General features: G+C 42.5%; 1 protein-coding gene across 11 annotated transcripts in view; it reads right to left on the bottom strand.

Moving 5' to 3' along the window:
• Positions 1-5280: 5280 nt before the first annotated feature.
• The window catches only part of FHL2 (four and a half LIM domains 2), a 73547-nt gene continuing 55716 nt past the window's right edge, over positions 5281-23111 (bottom strand). For 5 of the 11 annotated variants that reach the window (XM_025210509.1, XM_025210510.1, XM_006029062.2 and 2 more), the window contains 4 exons: positions 20472-20646; positions 17459-17628; positions 15875-16061; positions 5281-6135 (listed from right to left, as the gene is read on the bottom strand). In XM_025210509.1, the coding sequence (XP_025066294.1) occupies positions 5984-6135; positions 15875-16061; positions 17459-17628; positions 20472-20646 (684 nt within the window). In that variant the 3' untranslated portion in view covers positions 5281-5983. Of the gene's footprint in view, positions 6136-15874; positions 16062-17458; positions 17629-19484; positions 19621-20471; positions 20657-23111 lie in introns of those variants that run through there. The other 6 variants (XM_025210513.1, XM_025210512.1, XM_025210516.1 and 3 more) reach the window with 3 other exon arrangements.

A 23111-nucleotide genomic window follows, 5' to 3' on the forward strand; every position in this document is an offset into this window, starting at 1 on the left:
CCTGCCTATGCAGGGGGTCAGACTCGATGATCTCAAGCAAATCCCGGGACGTCTCAAGCAAATCCCGGGACGTCTCTCAAGCAAATCCCGGGACGTCATTCTCCCCCTGTACTCGGCCTTAGTGAGGCCGCAGCTGGAGTACTGTGTCCAGTTTTGGGCTCCACAATTCAAAAAGGATGTGGAGAAGCTTGAGAGAGTCCAGAGAAGAGCCACGCGCATGATCAGAGGTCAGGGAAGCAGACCCTACGATGACAGGCTGAGAGCCCTGGGGCTCTTTAGCCTGAAAAAGCGCAGGCTTAGGGGTGATCTGATGGCCACCTACAAGTTTATCAGGGGTGACCACCAGCATCTGGGGGAACGTTTGTTCACCAGAGCGCCCCAAGGGATGACGAGGTCGAATGGTCACAAACTACTTCAAGATCGTTTCAGGCTGGACATAAGGAAGAATTTCTTTACTGTCTGAGCCCCCAAGGTCTGGAACAGCCTGCCACCGGAGGTGGTTCAAGCGCCTTCATTGAACACCTTCAAGATGAAACTGGATGCTTATCTTGCTGGGATCCTATGACCCCAGCTGACTTCCTGCCCTTTGGGCGGGGGGCTGGACTCGATGATCTTCCGAGGTCCCTTCCAGCCCTGATGTCTATGAAATCTATGAAGGGAGCACTGGAAGATACTCTACCTACGAACAAGTCTCACTATGCCTGGAAGGATGCATAAGTCAGACTGTTCTCCTATTGGCTCACTTGCAGTCTGTTATCTAACACGTGGTTACAAAATCTCATCGGTTGTACTATAAGTACAAAAGGGGGGAATGTAGAAGAAGAAGACCCCAGGCCTTTATTTTTGTTTAAGAAGTGCATTGTGGAATTTTCCATAATGCTGAGCAGGCCTATGAGGTCAATAGGTCAAACCATAGTTTTCCCGCCTTTGCAGTTTCCCATCCTTGCAGCTTTCTGGTTCAAACTAGTTCTCTGTTTGACTTGTTATATCTTGCATCATGTGACCTGAATTGAAACATATAAAAAGCTTGCTTTAACTGTCTGTGGTGGAGAGGCTCAGTGCCCCCCCCCCTCACCCCCTGCAGATGCTTGTATAATAAAGGTCTCTGACAACTTTGTGACCAAACAACAAAGTGAAGCTTGTTTCTTCCACACCATACAGGCCAGAGGTTGAGCACCACTATTTTAGAATATCTACAGTATAACTCTTATAAAATGATGTTGCTTGGAAAACCATTTCAAATACAACATATTGGTACTATGATGGTGAAGCGAAGAAAATAATCAAGATGGGTTTGGTAGTATTGCAAGTGGTATACATGTATTTTTGCTCACATACCAAGTTGATCAAAATAAGTATGGTACAATTAAAATTGTCTCTAGGGCTGTAAATTGTTTTCACCTTCAACAAAAATACCCAGTTTCCTTAATCTAATGTCCTTTGCAAATAGAGCTGTGCACTAATTGTATATGCCTATTAACCTGGGAAAGTTGCCTGCACAGATGTGCACTCATTCATTTCAGTTTTTAATTTTTAAAGAGTCTTTGGTACAGCTGGTAAGTAACTTATGTGGACCCTGTGACACACATTACATTAAGATGGAATTAACCTGTTTCTTTAAATAATAACCTGGCCACACATCCAGGTCAATTTACGGTGTGATAATATAGTGAACAAGCCACAAAGTTATTCCATATATAATATGTAACAACTTTGTGGCTCATTTATATTGTACCTTAAATTGAATGGGTGGCCAGTTTAGGCTGACCCATGTCAGAGCTGGACACTCAACTGAGTGTCAGGATCTAGCACAGGGCATGTCTGGGAATGGGACACAGCTGTCCTGAAAGCCCAGTCTTGGTGTTCCTGGGGCCTGGGACATGTAAAAAAACCCCATGTTTGTTTCCATTCTTGATTTGTTGATTATGTAAATTTAAAAACAATCAGCCTATGGCATTAGAAAAGTGACATTTTCAGTGCTGAGGCAAAAGATACAGATTTTCTTATGCAGTCAGCAGTAAATAGTCCACCCGCAAACACATTGGAGGACATTAGTTTGTTTTTTCATGTCTCATAGCCTTTGTCACTGAATCAGATAATCTGTTTTGGCTTTTAAGTGATGTGTTTTCAGGAAGATTTGGGATTGAGCAGGCATTGTAATTGAAATGAAATCATATTCATTGGTAATACAAAGATAAGGGTCATTGCAGATATTTCAGGGGATGATTGAATAAAGTACAAGCTTGATAAACTGGAGAAACTGGTTGATACCAATGAAATAGGCCTGAATGCAAAAACATATCAAAGGCATTTATATCTCAAAAATAATCAAATGCGCAAATACAGAGTAGAAGAATACTGGCTAGATGATTAGCTCTTGGACAGCTTTTAAAAGCCTTGTTATGAGAGGAACTTAGTTCTGAATCTATTGTTGACTACTTATGTTGCGTTAGGGAAATTCAGTGTAATATCTGTATCTCATCTGTAGAATGAAGAAATATTTTTCTGAGTTCCTGGTGCACAGGCCCATTCTCAGCCCATTAAATACTGCCAACAATAGCCTTGGTATCTGTTAACCATTTTGCACAATTACAAAAAAAGAAGTGTTTTAAAGCATGCATGTATTTATAAGAGTAGTGTATAAATAAAAGAAGCTAGGTAACTTGTATTATACCTGACACTGCCAAGGCTGCAGTAGACAGCTCCATTCAGCTTTTGGGAGTTATGTACACCTTTTCAAAAGAAGCATTTGAAAGTATTTTTGTTCCTCTTTTTCCAGTGTTAGCGAGGCTCCCTAGTGCTGAGGAGAGTTTTATCCTTTGGCAGTGCCTCTCTGGGTATTTCAGCACTACAGTTACAGAATAAAACTAGCAGGTAGTAAGTTTAAAACTACCTCAAGGCAGTTCTTTTTCACACAGCATGGAGTTGTGGAAGCTGACAGTTTAGCCAGATTGAAAAAGGAATTAGACAAAATTCTTGGAGGAAAGTGGAATCAGTAGCTATTATTAAGTAGCATGGGAGTTAGGGATACAGCCTCTGAATCCAAACTTCCTAGACCTTAAATGTTGGAGGCTGCAAGTGAGAGGAACAGTGGAAAAAAACTCTGGTCATACCAAGTTCTCTCTCTCTTTAAGCATCGATCCTCTGCCAGTGACACAGAATACTGGGCAAGATGGGTCTGTGGTCTGACCCAGTACATGGCAGTTCTTATGTTTTTGTGTTGTGTTCTTATGTCCCTGCAGCTTATGTGGATGTACCTAAGCTAGCTGAGAGCAGTGTACTCTTAACCATAGAGCTAAGTGCAGGCTAATTACCCAAGTGTTTGCCCAGCTCCTTGGGGTGGGTTTGCAGACTGCTGAGCTGCACACTGCAGTAGCTACACTGCTAGCAGTATCTGAGCTAGCTGGTTCAAAGCTAACTTGGGTATGCCTGCAGCAGCTGCAGTGACGCATGGACCTGTAGTATAGTACTTCTAAGGTTGTTGGCAGAACTTTTTTTTTGCATTTGTATTTTTGTACAAATACAGAGCACTATGGAATGTGTCCGTGTGCACAGCCCCTTGGCTGAAGCACAGCAGAGATGCCACAAAGGTGTGCTCTCCAGCCAGGGGTTAGCAGGGTACTGCTCCTTAGGTCCCATCACCCCCAGGGGAGTCTGTCACAGTGCTAGGTCTTGCTGGTGCTCTGGTAGTTCTGACAAGACCAAGCAAAAAGCACTTTGGCAACCACAGAGGTAGTAGCGGGGTTCCTGCAGTGCTTCTTAACTTACTCTCTGGGTAGCCTGTTGAGGAGCCAGCTGCTCCCTCTCCCTTCCCCTGAGATACTGGGGGTCTGAGAGACTTGTACACATGTTAAATTTGATTTTGAAAAGTTTCACATGACAAAGACAGTTGTTTGAAACAGCAACCTTTTTGTTGTGCATTTCCCACTTTTGTGGAAGATCTGCCATTTTTTTATCCAAAACAAATGTTGTGAACATAGGGATAGTAGCTTTTTGCTACACTGAGGGCACGTCTGTGGCACCAGTGTTACTGTGCCTTCATTTAGTACTTAGTGCTTTTGGAAGTACTAAATGACAGCATAGTAACAGCCTGTACTGCACCATGCCAGTGGCACAGTTATTTTTAGCCGCTACGTTGTTGTAGCAATGCACTATAGCAAGGGAGTGCATTGCTATGGTGACATAGCTGTGGCATCATGGTTTGTGCCTGTCGACACTACGTCAGTAGCGTGTTGCTATGGCAATGTAGTGTCTCATAGATGTGCCTAGCAGGGAAACACATAGTGCTACAAGTGTAACGTCTGTCAACAGCTTAAGTCCAGCCTTTTCATGTATTCCTTCTGCAGTTCACTTAAATTTATGCTATTTCATATGCTAATGCTGAAAGGATACCACTCTACTTATTTTTAGATGAAATAGACTTAATGTACATGCAAGCAATCGCAGGATGTGTGTTAGGAGGATTTAGGAACTTGTCATGGTAAGTATATTTTAGGGAAAGCCAAAAGCAGAATGTCTCTAACCATGTGAAAAAGTTCATCTCTGTTTGCTCTCCCAGTTCTTTTCTAGCTCTGTAAACTGCCCTATGAGCTCTCTTTTATTGTTTCGTACTAAGATTGCAGTTTTTCTTATTCTTTTTCTGAGAATACTAACTTGCAATGAATAGTTTTAGCTAACATTGAGCCCTTTGCAACTATGTATTTCTGAAGAAGAAACTTAAGAATAATAAAATAACTTCAAACCCATAATGACTGCAAGCAGTTAGCAAAAATTAGGGCCAAACATATTTCTTATCGAGATGTCTGCAATGTTCATGACTACTTTATGATTAAGTCCAGATGACAAAACAAATAGACTCACCATTTTTTAGACCTAGTAAACATTTTTCTGATAAAGCCATATGCATTCCAAATTGACTCCTCTCTCCACCCACCTATATCCATTTTAGTTGAGGTGAACATTTCATTTTAAGAATCATTTTTATTAAAGTTTTAAATGGAACAAAAATTGAACATACACTGTTGTATCAAGTGCCACTGTGTCAGCATACATGTAAACTATACAAGCATTCAGTTTTAGTTTGCAGTCTTTTGCCTGTTGAAATCACTAGGAAGTTACTTGCTGCGATGTGTTCATCTGAGGATTATTATTTGAATGTGAAAACATATTAGGCAGAAGGGGGGGTGAGTTTGAACATAGTTGGACTCTTTTCTAACTTTGGAAATATTCTAATCATATTCTAGAAAATGTTAACATGTGTGAAGTAATCCACAATTGCAAAGTTGTTTTTGACATTATTTTATTTTGAAAAATACATTGTGCAGTGTGTATTCAACTAACTGTAATACTGATGCTGTTAATCAGAATTTGTAATCCACTTATTTAGTCATGCAATAACATATGTAATACATACAGAACACTCCCATTTTTAATGATTTATAATCTCTTATTTAACGTATGGCACAAATCCTTGTACATTGATGCACATCCTACATTCTCATAGTCTTTCTACACACTTGACGGCTCACTGCAGTTGCACAGTTCTAGAACACTGATATGAAATATTAGCCCTGCTGAAATAGAACAGAATTGTTCCACTCATTTCAATGGGTCAAGGATTTCATCTGTGAAGTTATAGCACAAAACCATTGCAATTCTTCAACTATTTCACTTGCTTGTAAATTAAGATCATGAAACTCAAATATTCAATGAAGAAAAGAACATTTTATGTCAGTTAACTTCCAAAAGGTTTCATACATCTCAGCTCTTGATCTTGGTTAGCTACACACATTCAGTAACACCAACACTCCTAGAGATTTTCGAATCAGCGGTTCCTTTTCTCCCTTGCTGGATATGGAGAGTTTGAAAAAAAGGATAAATGATGTGAATGGCAGAGAAACACAGAACAGTAAAGCTAGTATGCAACATTGCATATTTCACAAAATATATTTTGCAAGTACAGCTCTTCTCCTTGTTAGGAACTTTAAATATCTTTTCCGCACTCAGGGCAAAGGATGTCATCCCTTTCTGTGAGGAAGCCACGGCCCACTAGTGAAAGAGAACACTTCTTACAGTTAAAGCAATCGTTATGCCATTGGCGTTCTTCAAAAGAGATATACTTGGTTCCTCCAAGTCCTATGCAAAAACCAAAAAAGTCTGTTAGGGAAAAACCATGAAGGACCAACACAGGTAATTTAGTGGAAGAATACTGTTTGAGAGACTGCTGCTGAAAAGTTATGTAAGGGACTAAAATAAATGGTTCGTGTGACAATTCTATTACTATTTAATTAAACACTACCATCTTTATTTATGGTGAGTAGCATTTTAATCTTCAGGTGTTCCTATGTCTTTCAACTGTACTACTCATAGAATAGTAAAATGGGCAGAATTGTACCATCAGTGATAGGCTTGGTCCTTACCTAAACTGGGAGTCATACTAAAAGTAAGTAAGACTGTACTATACTAGATAGAGGACATATATACATGTCTTGAGAGGTGTTTAATCATTGTTCAAAAGTGAATAATGTTAACTTTTCTACAAGATATTGCCAGACTGTATTTTCAGGAAGGATCTCAGTAAGGTGAAGGAAATGGCCTAAACAAACAGTGTAGAGTGGGGTTCTTCAAGAAAACCTCTTATGAGGTTGAACCTCATAAGATTTCTTTCAGTCCAATCCTCCAATTTGTCTTGATTACTCAGAATCCTAGCCTTACCCTCCAGTATATGGGCCCAACGCATGACTGGGCGGTGAACATCAAGGCTATAGGCTGTACAGGAGGGATAGGACAGGGAGGAAAGGAGGGGGTGTGGCGCTCTACGTCAAGGAGAAATACACATCCTCAACAAGTAGCACAAGGTCAGAGGAGGGGTACGCTGAAGTATTCTGGGTTAGAATACAAGGAAGTCGAGGGGAAAGGGGTTTAACGGGGTATACTACAGACCACCGAACCAAGGGGAAGAGCTAGACTGGGAATTCTTAAGTCAGCTCACAGAGGTAGTTAGGTCAAAGAACGTGGTCATCATGGGTGACCTGAACTTTCCAGACATCTTCTGGGAAGAGCAGTCAGCCAGGTCTGACCGCTTCTAGCTGAGATACAGGACCTCCATCTAACCCAGGAGGTGCACAGCCCCACCAGGGGAGACGCTTTGTTGGACCTGGACCTGGCCATGGGCGACGACCTGGTGAGGGGTCTGCGGGTGTTCAACCACCTGGGCGACAGTGATCATCACCTGCTGGAATTCACCATCCAGTGCAAGGTGGCAAAGGCCTGCAGCAAGGCAGCAGCCCTGGACTTCATGAGGGCGGACTTCAATGAGGTAAGGAGAATAGTCGGGGAGGTACTGAGGTCCCAGAGGGGAGAGGAATCAGGTGTCCAAGAAGAGTGGTCGTTCCTTAAGAAGACAATCCTCCAAGCCCAAAGGGAGGTAATCCAAACATGGATCAAAGGGGGCAAGGCATGAACACCTTGCCAGGGTCGTTTGACCCCAGTACTCTTTTCTGCCATGGCAGGGGGTCAGACTTGATGATCTGCTCAGGTCCCTTCTGACCCTACCCACTATGAAACTACTATATCCACTACTCCCCCCAGATTGGTCTCATCTGCAAACTTACTGAGAGTGCACTCTTTGTCATCTTCCAGTTTCTTGATGAAGATATTGAACAAAACCAGCCCAGGACCAACACTTGGGGCACTCCACTTGATACTTGCTGCCAACTAGACATGGAGTCATTGAGTCATTGATTAGTACCCTCTGAGCCCGATGCTCCAGCCTGTTTCTTATCCACCTTACAGTCCATTTATCCATCCTGTACTTTTTTATCTTGCCTGTGAGAATGTTGTGAGACTGTATCAAAAGCCTTGCTAAAATCAAGTTATACCACATCACTGGTCTTTCTGCATCCACAGAACCAGTCACCGCATCATAGAAGGCAATCAGGTTGGTCAGGCATGACTTGCCCTTGATGAATTCATGGTGACTGTTCCTAATCACCTTCTCCAAGTGCTTAGTAATGGATTCCTTGAGGATCTGCTCCATGATTTTTCCAGGGACTAAGGTAAGGTTGACTGGTCTGTAGTTCCTTGGATCCTCCTTTTTTCCTTTAAATATGGGCACCATGTTTGCCCTTTTCTAATCATCTGGGACCTCTCCTGATTGCCATGAATTTTCAAAGATGATGGCCAGTGGCTCTGCAATCACATCAGCCAACTCCCTCAGCACCCTTGGGTGCATCCCATCCGGCCCCATGGACTTGTATATGTCCAGCCTTTCTGAATAGTCCCTAACCTATTCTTTCACCACTGTTGGCTGCTCAAACTGCTGCCTGGAGTAGCAGTCTGGGAGCTAAACTTGCCTGTGAAGACTGAGGCAAAGAAGGAATTGAGCACTTCAGCCTTTTCTGCATCTCTGTTACAAGGTTGCCTCCCTCATTTAGTAAGGGACCCACACTTTCCTTGATCCTTCTCTTGCTACCAACATATTTATATAAACCCTTTTTGTTACCCTTCACATCCCTTGATAGCTGCAGCTCCAATTGTGCTTTGGCCTTCCTGACTTCATCACTGCATGCCTAAGCAATGCTCTTATGTTCCTTCCTAGTTGTTTGTCCAAGTTTTTACTTCTTATAAGCTTCCTTTCTGTGATTTAGTTTACTGAAGAGTTCCCTGCTAAACCAAGCTGGTGTTCTGTCATACTTGCTAATCTTCCTGTGCATCGGAATGGTTTGTTCTTGCACTCTTAGTAAGGCTTCTTTAAAGTACGGCCAGTTCTCCTGGACTCCTCTCCTCCTCAGACTGGCTTCCCAGAGGATCCTGTCCATAAGTTCCCTGAGTGAGTCAAAGTCTGCTTTTCTGAAGTCCAGGGTTCTTACTCTGCTGCTCTCCATCCTTCCTTTCCTCAGGATCATGAACTCAATCATCTTGTGGTTACTGCTGCCCAAGTTGCCATCTACTACTATATTCCCCACAAATTCTTCCCTGTTTGTGAGCAGCAGGCCAAGAAGAGCACAGCCCCTAATTGGCCGTTCCAGCACTTGTACCAGGAAGTTGTCCCCAACATTCTCCAAAAACTTCCTGGATTGTCTGTGCACTGCTGTGTTGGCCTCCCTGCAGATGTCTGGGTGATTGAATTCCCCCATGAGAACCAGGGCTTGTGATCGGGAAACTTCTGCTAGCTGTTTGAAGAAAGCCTCACCCACCACTTCTTCCTGGTCTGGTGTTCTATAGCAGACTCCCACTGTGACATCCCCCTTGCTCTCCTCTCTGACCCAGAGACTTTCAACAGGCCTATGTCCAGTTTCATACTGGAGCTCTGAGCAATCATATCTCTTTTACATAAAGCGCAACTCCTTCTTTTTTCCTCTGCCTGTCCTTCCTGAACAGTTTGTACCCATCCATGACAGTGCTCCAGTCATGTGAGCTATCCCACCAAGTCTGTTATTCCGATCATGTCATAGTTCCATGACTGCGCAAGGACTTCCAATTCTTCTTGCTTGTTTCCAAGGCTCTGTGTATTTCTGTCCAGGCACCTAAGGTAACTAGTCGATTGCCTTGATTTCTCAGGAAGTATGAGAACACCTCCCTTGTTGCCCCCTCCTGCTTGCTCTACCCCTCTTACCACAGGGCTTTAGTCTACATCCCCCAGTGAACCAAGTGTAAAGCCCTCCTCACTAGGTTAGTGAACTTGTCTGTGAAGATGCTCTTCCCTCTCTTCATCAGGTGGATCCCATCTCTTCCCAGCAGTCCTTCTTGGAACATCATCCCATGGTTGAAGAAGCCAAAGCCAGGGGCGATGCATAGGGGGTGCACGCAGGTGCATGTGCACCCCCTGTGCATGGCGGTGTCCCCCCCTGGAAAAAGGTGCCACTGACACTGTCAGTGGTGCCTGTGGGCAGTCGCCACTCACCACTCCATGGAACTTGGCATTTGTGGGCAGTCTACGATTGCCCCTGGCTGCTGCTGGTGCCTGCGGGTGGTCACGATCCCTGGTCAGCGCTCGCCACCCCCTCCCCTCCACCGCTGACAGTGCTGGTGGTGTCTGCAGGAACTCCCCACTCACTTCCACTGGATTCCCGCTGCCATGCTCCCGTCACTGCCGATGCAGCTGTGCCCCGCCAGCTACCAGGAGCATGCACCATTCTTGGCCAAAGCCCTGCTGGTGACACCACCTGCACATCCAGGCACTGATCTGCAGGATGCATCTGCTCCTGCCCCCTTCCCTTGACCAGAAGAATCAGAGAGAACACCACCTGAGTACCTGTCTCCTTCACCCTTGTACCCAGAGCAAGGTTTCCCCTGACAGTATAATTGATGCCTACATGGATGAGCAACATGGGATAGTAGTCAGAGGGCCAGATGTGTCTTGGTAATCTTTCTGTGACATCTCAGATCTGGGCTTCTGGCAATCAGCAGACTTCTTGAGACAACTGGTCAAGTCAGCAGATGCTCCCTTCATCCCCTGCAGAATGGAGGCTCCAACCACCACCACCCATCACTTCTTGGTGGTGGTTGTTTCAGTCCTTCCCATCTTGAGGAGGCCTGGCCTGTCCTCCTCCACCAATGGAACGTGCTCATCCCTCTCTGTTGCTAGGGCTGCATATCTGTTCTCCAGACAAACTGTTGCAGGTGAAGGTGAAGATTTCTGCTTGCTGCTAGAGGTCACAAGCTTCCAGCTTCCACTCTCCTGGGAGTCCACATCCTTTCTCTTCTCTAGCGCAGTTTCTGGCAGTTCTTCCTCCATAGTCCCAGAGGTCTGCTTCATCATCGAATCAATGAACTCCTGATGGCGGAGGATGCTTCAGAGCCTCACCACTTGCTCCTATAGCTCTCTTGCCTGTTCCCTGAGAGTCACCACCAGGAGGCACCACTCACACCATAGGCACCCCCCTCCCCGACCTGGCCATCACTGGAAGGAACCTGCAAACCACAGTCTTATAGCACCAAACCTGGACCTGGGTAGAAGACTCGATGGTGACTAATTCTGCCTGGACAGAAACCTCAGTTACAAGCAGAGGCAGTGGCAGTGGCTCTGGCATTGTGACGTCTTCCAGCCATTTCCCTGAGTCTCTTAATCTGCCTTCTCTCTCTTACTCCCTTTTTTTCAAGCACACCTTCCCTAGCGAACTCACCTGGAAGCTGGCCTGTTTACTGTTTATTGGCCCCAAAGGGTTCCTTTCCTGCTTTCTCACACAAAGCTGTAAGGCTCTCCCCTCAAAAGTGGGGGGCAGAGGAAGGGGCAGAAAACTGACCTGTGAACTGCCTGCAAACTGCTTACTCTGTTTGCAGCACTTGGTTGCTCAGGGAGTCTCCTTTTATACCCTGCTGGGTCTGGACTGGCTCCGCCCCCTCGTTAGGTCTTCTGTCAGGCACAGGCAGCAATCACTCAGCAATTATCAATCACTCAGCCAGCAACACTCCCAGTTCTCAGAGTACATACCCCAAACACACACAGTCCACCAGACAAACACTTAACAAACCAAAGGCACAGACAGCTCTGGATCAATTCAAAGGATAAGTGCATTTGTTTAAAGTGGCAAATAGGGTTATTTTAGCAAAAGTATTTTAGGCAGTTTGAAGGGAAGTTATGTAACCAAAAAAAGGAAGTTATAGTGTCCAAGATAGAGAAAAATATTTTATTTTGATGAGTAAAGGCAGCAACACCAAAGGTGTAATCCAGAATGGACTCGCGTCCAGATGAGCCTGGCCGTACAGTATGTGGCACTGCAAACACGTCTGTGGCACTGCATACTGCACATTTAGATGTTCTCTGTGCTGCAAGGGCACACTGCCCATGTGTGCACTGCTCTTATTTTTTTTTCTGTGGGTTTTTTTGACCCCTGGATATCCATGGGTCAAAAAAACCTGTGGAAAAAAAAAGCAGAGTAGCGCACACACAGGCAGCATGTGCCACTCAAAAGCAGATCTGGGCCACCTGGAGCCACACTCCAGCTCCTGGCCAGGCTCTGCGTGGCAGAATTGCCTCTGTTGCACCCCTGGGAGGCCCCCAGGACCCCAGGTAAGGCTGCTGGGGCCAACCCAGTGCTGCCCCCAGCCTCCCTTTCATTCATTCATTCATAGATTCATTCATAGATTGTAAGGCTGGAAGGGACCTCAGAAGATCATCAGGTCCAGCCCCCTGCACCAAGCAGGAAAGACAGCTGGGAGTCAGGTGACCCCAGCAAGGGACTGTCCGGTCCCCTCTCGAAGATTTCCAGGGTAGGCGATTGCACCACCTCTGGAGGGAGCTTATTCCACAGTCTGGACACCCTGACTGTGAAGAAGTTTTTCCTAGTGTTAAGCCTGAAACGGTCTTCATGAGTTTGTGGCCATTACTCCTGGTTTTCCTCAAGGGTACCCTGGTGAACAGTTGTTTGCCAAGCCCTTGATGTACTCCCCGGATGTAGTGGTAAGCTGCTACCAAGTTCCCTCTTAGGCTTCTCTTTTTTAGGCTGAAGAGTCCCAGGTCCGGATTTCCTTGTATGGCTTGCCATGCAAGTCTCTGATTATATGCATGGCTCTTCTCTGGACTTTCTCAAGCTTTACCACGTCCTTGTTAAAGTGCAGTGGCCAGAACTGGATACTGTACTCCAGCTGCAGTCTCACCAATGCTGAGTAAAGCAGAAAAATCACTTCCTTGGTTTTACTGGAGATGCAACAGTTGATGCATGCCAGAGTATTATCTGCCCTACTGGCTACAGCATTGCGCTGACGGTTCATATCCATACTATGGTTATTATTATCCTAAGGCCCCTTTCATCTGTGGGTCAGTTTGGTGCCACCAAGCCTGTAGGTGTGTAGGGGATTGTTCATCCTCAGGTGGAGCACTTTACATTTCTTGGTGTTGAACTTCATCTGGTTCCAATCCACCCAACTTGCCAGCCTGTCTAGGTCTGCCTGTACCTGTAGTCTATCTTCAAGCATGGCCACGCTTCCCCATAACTTGGTGTCATCCATGAACTTGGCCAGTAAGCTCTTCACCCCCACATCCAAATCATTGATAAAGATGTTGAAAAGCACTGGACCAAGCCCCAACCCCTGAGGGACACCACTGGCCACTTCTCTCCAGGACAACACAGATCCATTCATTAGAACTCTCTGGGTCCTACCCTGTAGCCATCTCCCTACCCACCTAACTGTCGCGCAGTTAAGCCCACAATCCTCCAATTTTCCTGAGAGAACATCGTGGGATATTAGATCAAAGGCTTTCTGGAAATCAAGGTATACAATGTCAAAATACCTCCTCTCTTATCCAGGTGGTGAGTTACCTGATCATAAAAGGAGATGAGATTGGTAAGACAAGACCTGCGTGTGATGAAGCCATGCTGGCTGTCATTCAGAATCCTACCTTCTGCAAGCCTATTGCACATAGACTAATGAATTTTTCCAGGATTTTCCCTGGGATAGAAGTTAAGCTAATTGGCCTATAGTTATCCAGGTCTTCCCTCCTCCCTTTCTTGAAGAGGTGGCACCAAACTGACTAGCACCACAACTGAAAGGGGCCTAGGGGTAATAATAGACCATAGTATGAACATGAGCCATCAGTGTGATGCTGTAGCCAGCAGGGCAAATACTACTCTGGCATGCATCAACGGATGCATCTCAAGCAAAACCACGGAAGTGATTCTCCCGGTTTACTCAGCATTGGTGAAACTTCAGCTGAAGTACTGCATCCAGTTCTAGGTGCTGCACTTCAACAAGGATGTGGAAAAGCTTGTGAGAGTCCAGAGAAAAGCCACCCGTATGATCAGAGACTTGCAAAGCAAGCTATTTGAGGAAAGGCTGAGGGACTTGGATCTTTTCAGCCTAAAGAAGAGAAGGCTGAGAGGGGACTTGGTAGCTGCTTACCGCTATATCAGGGGAATACATCAAGGGCTCGGCAAATAGCTGTTCACCAGGGCACCCTTGGGGAAAACCAGGAGTAATGCCCACAAACTCCTGGAAGACCGTTTCAGGCTTAACACTAGGAAAAACTTCACAGTTAGGGTGTCCAGACTGGAATAAGCTTCGTCCAGAGGTGGTACAATCACCTACTGTGGAAATCTTTAGGAGGAGATTGCTGGGGTCACCTGACCCCAATTGTTTTTCCTGCCTAGTGCAGAGGGGCTGGACCAGCATTCCCTCTAGGCTTCGTGATGCGCACAGCCATGCAGGTGCACCTGGCAGCATGGTATGAGCTTTCCTGCACGGCCGCGTACACCACACAGCTTAGAGAGAATGCTGGGCAGGATCCGATGATCTTGCAAGGTCCCTTCCAGTCCCTTATAATCTATGAATCTAAGATGGGCACAATATTGGCCCTCTTCTAGTCCTCAGGGACCTCTCCAGAGCACCATAGGTTTTGGAAGAGTTTCGCCAGGGTTTCTGCAATGACTTTGGCCCTATCTTCAGCACTCTCAGATGAAGTTCATCCAGGTTTGCCGACTTATGTATGTCTTATTTTTAAAATTTATGATGCACCAGTTCTACGACAATAGTAGGAAGGCAGTCATTCCTACCATGCTCATTCTGTACTCTTTTTGGCATGATTTTCCCTTTGGCCCGGTGAAATTCCGAAGCAAAGTAGTCATTCAGTTCATTTTTCTCTTGAATGCCAGTATCCAGCTGTTCTGAGTTGTTGAGCAATGACCCCACACTCCCATTTGTTTTCCTTCTGTTCCCTACATACCTAAAGAAGGACTTCTTGTTGTCCTTGATTCCCATTGCTAATTTAAGTTCTGTCACCACCTTAGCCTTTCTAATCTGTTCCCCACAAGTGTGGGCCGTTGCTGTATAGTCCTCCTTGGGCCTGTCCCAAGCTTCCATTGTCTGTGCTCCTCTTTCTTCTTTTTTAAGAGGACCATGATTTCCCTGCTTAGCCAAGAGGGTTCCCAGCCCCTCTGCTACCTTTCCTTAGCATGGGAATGGACTTGCTTTGTACTTCAAGGATCATGTCTGTTAGGAACAACCTCTCTTCATGCACTTCTTTTGCCTTTGGTTTCTGGTCCCACAGCACTTCCCCTACTAGTGACCTGAGCTTGTTGAAATTTGCATTTTTTAAATCCAAAACTTCAACCCTGCTATCTAATTTGTCTGCCTTGTGACAAACAGTGAACGTGATGGTTTCATGGTTGCTGTCGCCCAGGCTACCCTCTATTTTTAAGTTGGTCACCAGGTTGTCAAGGTATGTAGAAAAAACATTTAAAGCTGTGTCTGTGGCTGAATCGCTGATTCTCCAAATCAGCATTGAATTTTCAGATTTGGATTCAGGCAAATTGAATCAGGGACAGTGATCCAAATCAATTAATTGAATCACTGTCCCCGATTCGAGCCGAATCTGAATCCGAATTGAATATGGCCCATTTTGCAGACCCCTACTCCTTACCCCACCTGAGGTAACTTGCTGTGCACCAAAGTGCATGTGGCATGGGCATTTCCTGGGGACAAGTAGCAGCAGTGCAAGGTGCACTGCCACTACTTGTCCCCAGGGAACCAAATGTCCACACTTGGATATTGCAGGAAAGATGCAATCAAATAGACAAGCAGTAAAAAGGTAAGCCTGGAGTAAAGCAATGTCAGTAAGACATAAAAGAAGGTGAGAAAGAGTTGTGGCCCAGAACCACAATCGTGGACACTGTAGCTCACATGTGTAAAATGTTGGTCCCCTGTTATAGTTATATATTATCAGCATTTCCCATGAAAATCAAATGGAAAGAAAAAAAAAATGTAAAAATAATTCCAATTTTTTTTAGGGCTCCAAAGACGTAATAAGCAAAATAGTTTCAAAATTCAATATTTGATATGTTTGAGATACATGTTGGGGCTCTTCATTAGCATTCATCTAGTCCATTGCTAACATTAACCTCTACATTTCTAAAACCGATGGCAGCAAGAAACCTACCACTGATTGGGTTGGTGCATCCAGCACACTTTTTGGCATAAAGGTTGCAGAAGCAGCTCAGGCAATATGCAAATTCATCCCGAGAGGTAAAACGCTGTCCAGACAACTGCTTCTTACATCCAGTACAAACAAAGCACTCCTTATGCCAGGGCTGCTCTCGGTAAGTAACCCCTCCTGTAGTGATGGCCTGTTTTATTGAATGTACAAAACAAAAAGTTTTGTGAGGTTCCCTTGTTACCAAGAATGACCTTCTTGTTTAAAAAAATAGCAATACTATGTGGTTAATGCTGGCAGGAACAAATTGAAACGCCAAGCCCTAGTTTTGGGTTAGTATTCTCCAGTATTTTTCCAATTATATGAGCAATCCCCCTCATTTTAGACAACTTTCTTGCTCTCTAGTCATTTCTAATCTTGCTCAAATATAACCTATTTATTCCTAAAACCTTCTTTCAACCTTCCTAATATTTATTTATTTATTTATTTTCCACTCTTTTCCTTACACATATCCCAGCACTGGACTCAACTATGTTCCCTCACCCAACCTTGCTGGTGATGAAAGAACCTCTGTCTGTCCTTATCTTTCATTCTCAATATAACATTTTATTTCAAACTCAGCTGTAAATTCCACTTCTTTACTTGCATCTCCTTGTCACAGATATTTCTTACTTGCAAGAGGAGTCCTCGCTCATTCAAACCATCTCACTGACCTCAATAAATGTCACTACATTGTGGACACAAGAACATTCATAAGACAGACTCACAGTATCAGCTAATAAATTTATTTCTTCCATTGGTCTTATCTTTAACTCCATCACATGTTATGCAAACAAATAGCCTGATCCTGCAGACACTCACTGATAAGTGTACTGGCTTTAGGAATTTTTGTTCCAGAAAATATATACTATATAAACACAATCCATTTTTCCTTTTACCTTAAATTTTCAGGATGAGCTATTTTAAAAGCATTCAGCATTGGACCTTTCCAAATCATAGAACCATAATAAAAAGAGCTGGAAGGGACCTCAGGAGGTCAGTAGTCCAACTTGCTACTCAAGGCAGAATTGCCGCTGTTTAAACAATCTTAGCCAAGTGTTCATCTCACATGCTCTTAAAAACTTCCAAGAATAGAGATTTCACAAACCTTGGTAATCTTTCAGGGCCTAACCACCCTCACAGTTTGAAATTTCTTTCTTTTATCCAATCTAAATTTTCCTTGTTGTAATTCAAGACTACTACTACTTGTCCTGTCCCCTGCAGCCACAGAGAGTAGTCTGGTACCATAGACCAGGTTAATAGCAATGGTATTATTGATTCTGGTAGAAGCAAACTAAGTCAGTACAGAGTGCTTTTGAAATCTCTCTACATATTTTTCCCATGCTGGAGGCTAAAGGCCCCATTCTAGGAGACTTCTCATAGCAATAAATGTTTTTGCTTGGTGTGGTGTTTGCAGGATTGGGCCCTTAGGTTGTACAGTATTTTGTAGGGTAAATTGGTTTTAGCTTTTATATGACATATTTCTTGCACTCACACAGGACAAAACAAAACATTTAACTGCTTCGCAAACCTGAATTACAAAACCACTACCTTCTTGCACTGGACACACTGCATGGCAAACTGTTTTTCATAGCAGGGTACACAGAAGTTTTGATTATCTTTAGGAATGAAACTCTTTGTCCCAATAGGCTGTTGACAACGATGGCAGATAAAGCAGGTCTCATGCCAGCTGTTACCTTTGTACTCCATTTTGCGAGTACCTGTAATGAGATCAAAATACAAAATGAAGCTAAGAGCTTGGCTACTTTTACCCATAGCTTGCATGTTTGAATTGGTTCATCTCTCTACTGCAGCATAATGGTCAGTGATTAGATATAAAATCTTATTCAGTGTTTCAGTTAGCATCAAAAGGGGTTGGATACTGTTTGCAGAGTGTGAGTATTGTGAACATAAAAGAGAGGAGTAGCTATTACTAAAAAGAGAGCCTGTTACACATTGCCTTCAAGTGGGAATTTATTCATTACGAATTCTTCTACACAGGAGGTGTAAAATATGAAGTGTTAGCTTCAACCAAGGATGTAGAAGTGAAAGTAAGATTTTAAAAATTTATTTCTTCCCTTTGAATCACCTTTGTCTTTGTCCCAGATATATCCTCAAGCAGGCAAGTCTAGTGGAAAGGGTAATTATTTGGGTTCCTGACATCACCTAGTAAAACACTCATTTGCAATAAAATGGAGTCACTGGTTGGGTGAGAGAGCAGACATCCTATCTGTTCTGTAGTCCTGTTTCTGTCCCCCTTGCAGTCTAAAGTTTAAAGTTGATTTAAAGTAGTGCAGCATCTCATCATGTGCCAGGCCATTAGCCTCATGACTCTTCACTGTTTCTCTGAGAAGGGAGGGGGCCTTCTCATTGACTTCAGTGTTATTTAAGCCATGCTTTGTGTTGAGAAGAAAAAACTTGAAGGTCTTCATTTTTGGAGTCATCTCTCTGTTAGCTAGAAGCAGCATACTGGTGAAAGATAACACCTTTTTAAAAAAAAAGTGTTCTGGGTAGCATAGTATAGAAAGCCATCTCCATGCCCCAACTAAAGCAAACATTTCAGAGGTGAGTTGTCAACCATTCCAGATATCACAAATATTTGAGAAACAAGCAAACTTCTATAATTTTTGCCAAGGTCAAAATATATCTCCAAGAAAACATGCTTACAGTTTACATTGCTTTTGATGCTTGGAACAAAAATCAGTGAAGCATAACATTAAAAAAAATAGCAGCTTGCAGATATCAGGCCTCTGGTCAAAGGCCAAATTCAGCTTTTAGATAGTTGGCACGAATGCCAGAAGAATATATCCAAAGGCAAAATTTGACCAACTTCTCTGAGACATTTAGATGCTCTCTCCCTTATAGTCATTGTTTCAAGTCTTTCATTTTGTCTTATTCTGTGCAATGTGCTCTGAGACATGAGATAAAGCCAGTTTAAAAAATGTAAAAATAAAAGAATGATTGACATGTAGCAGCATGACAAATGTGAATGGATAATTATCTTTCTCCAATGACACACATGAATGTGGCCACATTTTAGTAATACACTATTTTAATAATAAGTCTAAACATACACTTAATTTTGAAAATAGGCAAAGTAGCAAAAGGCTCACTCCTTTATGCAATGAAACACTGGTCTATTAAAGAGAGGAGAACTGAAAACTGAGTAGGGTTGGAGGATAGGGTGAAAGGTTTATTTTCACCTCTCTGATGCACTGGGTTCTAATGGCAGGTGGTAATGGCAGCAGTGAGGATCATTGCAGTTGTGTATCCACCTGAATGAAGTCAGTGGGAGTCAGGATAAGGAACTGCACAATCAGGTACTTGACTGCCATCATTCCACATGTATGTCAGCAGTTTTATATAATTTAAACTGAACAGTCAAAGAGGAAAAATATCAACAACCACCCTACCACCCTGACATGTTTCCAACTTCTTGGGTCTCTGCGTTAATCCACACTCTAGTCATTCAGACTACTATCCCTGCTCCTGTGCTAAGGTAGCATGTTATAGAAGTGGGAAGTGATGTTTCATGTAAAGGCTTCTACAGACAATGCTACATAGGATGGAAAGTTACCTAGTTGTCAAGTGGGACTGACATTAACTGCTTGCACAAGGTAGTCTTGAGTACCACTTCGTGGTTGCATAATTTTGTGATGGACTGATTTGGGTTCCTGACATCACCTTCCTTTCTGGGTCACCTTCCTTTCTGGTATTTCCTTTTTGGGTCATAAGATTGAACACCGTGAGAGGACTAAAATGAAGTTAACGAAAATGCCTTCCCTTAAAAATGACAAAATTAGCTATAATTTTCAAACAAAACCACTGCAAGTAGTATATCTACAATCCAAAACAAAAAAATTATCTTGCTGAAGAGTGGAAAGGAGTGAGTATAGAACCTGGAACAATTTTGGACATCTGTTAAATATATATTCATTATTTCTTTCCTATTTTATCACTCAAAGCTGTCTAAATATTTGACAAGACCTGTCAGGCATATAGATTTTTAGATGAATGATGAGAGCCAGCTTGGAAAAGATTTACCAGTGCCAGTTATCATTGCCAGGCATACATATAGATTTCTTAAATTTTTAATTCCAGACCCAGCTTCTGCCTTTTAAACCTTCAAACTATCAAAGGCTGCTACAGCATTGTAAAGAAGAAAGGCATATTTTACTGTTCTAGTGCTTTAAATCCATGCTTGAGGCAGCTAAGAGGCACTTGTTTCTTAGAGGCACTTGTTTTTTAAACTTGAAGGAAATATTGCACTTTTCTATTCAGAATCTTTGTTCAACAACATTTTTAAGGTGGATTGGCAGTCTTTTCAGTTGTAATTAAGAAGTGAAACTGGACATATTTAGCTTCCAATTTAGCTTTTTAAATAAAATATTACAATTACAAATTACTATCTGGTCTAGGGGATATCTTAAAACACAGGTTATAATATCTTCTGCCTGCCAGATCATGCCTTAGGACAGACAGTGAAGGAAAGAAATTAGTTACAAAGGTGAATTTTGATGTTTGACCTGGCCTTCTCTCTGTCTGAAAAGCAGTATGTCCTAACCTGGCATAATAGTCTTCTTGCACTCATTGCATTTAGAAGAATACTCATTGGAGTAGCATTCAGTACAGAGTAGATGTTCCTCTTTTGCAGCAAAAGGTTTGTCGACCAATGAGTTCTTGCACTGAAAGCAGTGGAAACAGGTCTCATGCCAGTGTCGGTCCTTGTAGGACAGATCCTGTAGAAATCCAAAATCACAGAATAAACAGAATGAATAGTTTGCACAATTGGAAGCTGGGAGAATATAAACACATCCAAGTCTGAATCTTAGCCAGGATTTAAGGCTTATTCTTACAGATCAAGAAAATAAATTGTCCCGCTAAGATGACCTGATTTTGCTCTGGTTACACAAGAGGGCTAAAGGCAGCTTTATCCCTTTTTTGATAGGCTTTTTAAAATTCAAGTTCATTTCACTTTTTGTAATGCTTCAGAGAAAGAAGTAATCTCCTTTAGATATTTCTTCTCTGAATAAAGTCCTATTTTCAAATAAGAATGCATTGACATGCTAAATATGATACATTCTCAACTTGGTTGAGAACATGGTCAGAATTGTCACTGTTGCTGTCTAGAGTTTCTTTAATATGATAATTTTACCATGGGCTTACCACAAAGATGAGATATCACATCATTTCTGTAGCTACCAATCCAAAACACACTGATGCTAGGACTGGCATGGGTATTTCAATTCCAAAGGTAATTTGTCAGTAGGAGGAATTATTTCAAAGAATTGTTGTTCCACAAAAGGCCAAAAGGAAGACCCATATAATTTGTCACATCCAGCATCTTTGGGTCTCAGATAAAATGGAACCCAGATCCAAGCAAAACCAATGCAATAAAAAAGCTCCACACTTTTCAGTAAATGAGACAAAAACAGAAACTATTCCTCTCATCTCTTCCAATTCTGGAGAGAGTATTTGGATATTTGGAGAAAATGGACCTGAACTATTAAATCAATCCCACACAAACAGGCTTTACAAAACCCACACACCCTTGGTTTTAGTGATTATTATTCTACTTTAGGAAAAGACTAAATATGGAATATTTTGCTTTTCCAATTATGACAATCCTCAAAATTCCTGATTTAACCATTAGTACATCAGATGTTTTACAGTGTCATTTTCTGGGATACCTAGAAACTTTCTGCCACTGTAAATACAATGCGTGTGGGAGAGACACGAGCCAAATAACATATGATGTAGGGCAACGTGTCTTGCTCCACTCTTATGGGTGCTGTGACAGAAAATGTTAATGCTGTTCAAAGGAAAAGGGAAGATTAAATAATTAGAATATCTAACCTAATATGTGCATTCTCAGAAATTATACTAGGATCTGTGTAGTGAATGAGTGAATTAACCTTTTGGTTTCCAGTTAAAGATTCATGGATAATTTGGCTAAGTTACTTGTACTAAATTATTTTGCTGATCTGAATAGAGAAGAACAAAGTCTAAGATGTCAGCATTTTTAATCTGTGAGGCAGAACATTAACAGAACAGTAGCATAATTTAGAGAGTTTCATTTGAACACCTGCTCTGCCCTCCCTCCCCTCAACTCCTGCAGTTTATTTTCAAGTCATGATTGAGGATGTTCATGTTTTTCCAGCTCTGAGGTCATGCTCTGAGGTACAATACCCATTGAGGATCCTATTTCACATTTTCAAAGACTTATTCATTCAGCCTTCTCTATTCATGTCAATCAAAACCTTCTAAAGAAGCCTGATTTCTTCTCCTCAAGTATCAGATATTTTTGAACATCAAAATAAAAAACCTTGTTGAAAAGATTAGTATTTACATTTATTTCTTTAAAGGAAGTTGAACAACCTAATCCTGATCTCAGAAGAACAATATTTTTCATGGAAAAATGCAAGCTAGAATTAACTAGGAACATTCCAAAATGAAATATTTGCCTGCTGGACAATGAAATGACAACAGATCTGTTTTTCTCGATTGCTTATGAAAGTGAAGACCATTTTAAACATAAATTATTTTTTCCAGTTTCCTTTTTCGCTACGTTGGTAAGATGTTTTTTCCTCCGAAGTTAGTAACCTAATGGTTTGCTTTTTATCTGTATAGGCCTCAATAGAGGTATAAGTTTTTCATGTTTTAAGAGGAGAATTAATAGATTATACTTATTCTTTGCTGTAACAGTTTAGCAATCTTTGGTCAGAAGCCTCTGAGTCATAAATGCTAAGCAGAGTTAGGTTTAATGTTTAAGCCTAGGCTTACAATGCAGCCATTGGTGTGATCTATAGCATGTATATTTATACTGGAGCTAGGCAGAATACGTCTAAGTTAATATTTCTAGTAGTGTAGCGACAGCACCATGGGCTACACAAGCCTACTTGTGACCCCATGTACTTACTGTCGGTACTCAAATTGGCTGGATGAAAGCTAGCTCAGGTACATTTGTATGTACTAGTCACACCTCTGACTGCACTGTATTTACAAACACAACTTAAACACAGTCTAGACATAGCAGTCAAGAGAAGATTCTGAGTTATGCTTCAGCCTCATGTGCAAACACAATTTTATGTTAAATTATGTCCAGACCCTGACCAATTCCTAACCTAAACTTAGAGCAGCCTCTAACATGTTCTAATTTATAGTGGCTGCTCACAACCCAAAATAACTGTTTCAGTGTTCATAC

This window comes from Alligator sinensis, unplaced genomic scaffold (genome assembly GCF_000455745.1).
Source record: "Alligator sinensis unplaced genomic scaffold, ASM45574v1 scaffold335_1, whole genome shotgun sequence".
Lineage (NCBI taxonomy): Eukaryota > Metazoa > Chordata > Crocodylia > Alligatoridae > Alligator > Alligator sinensis.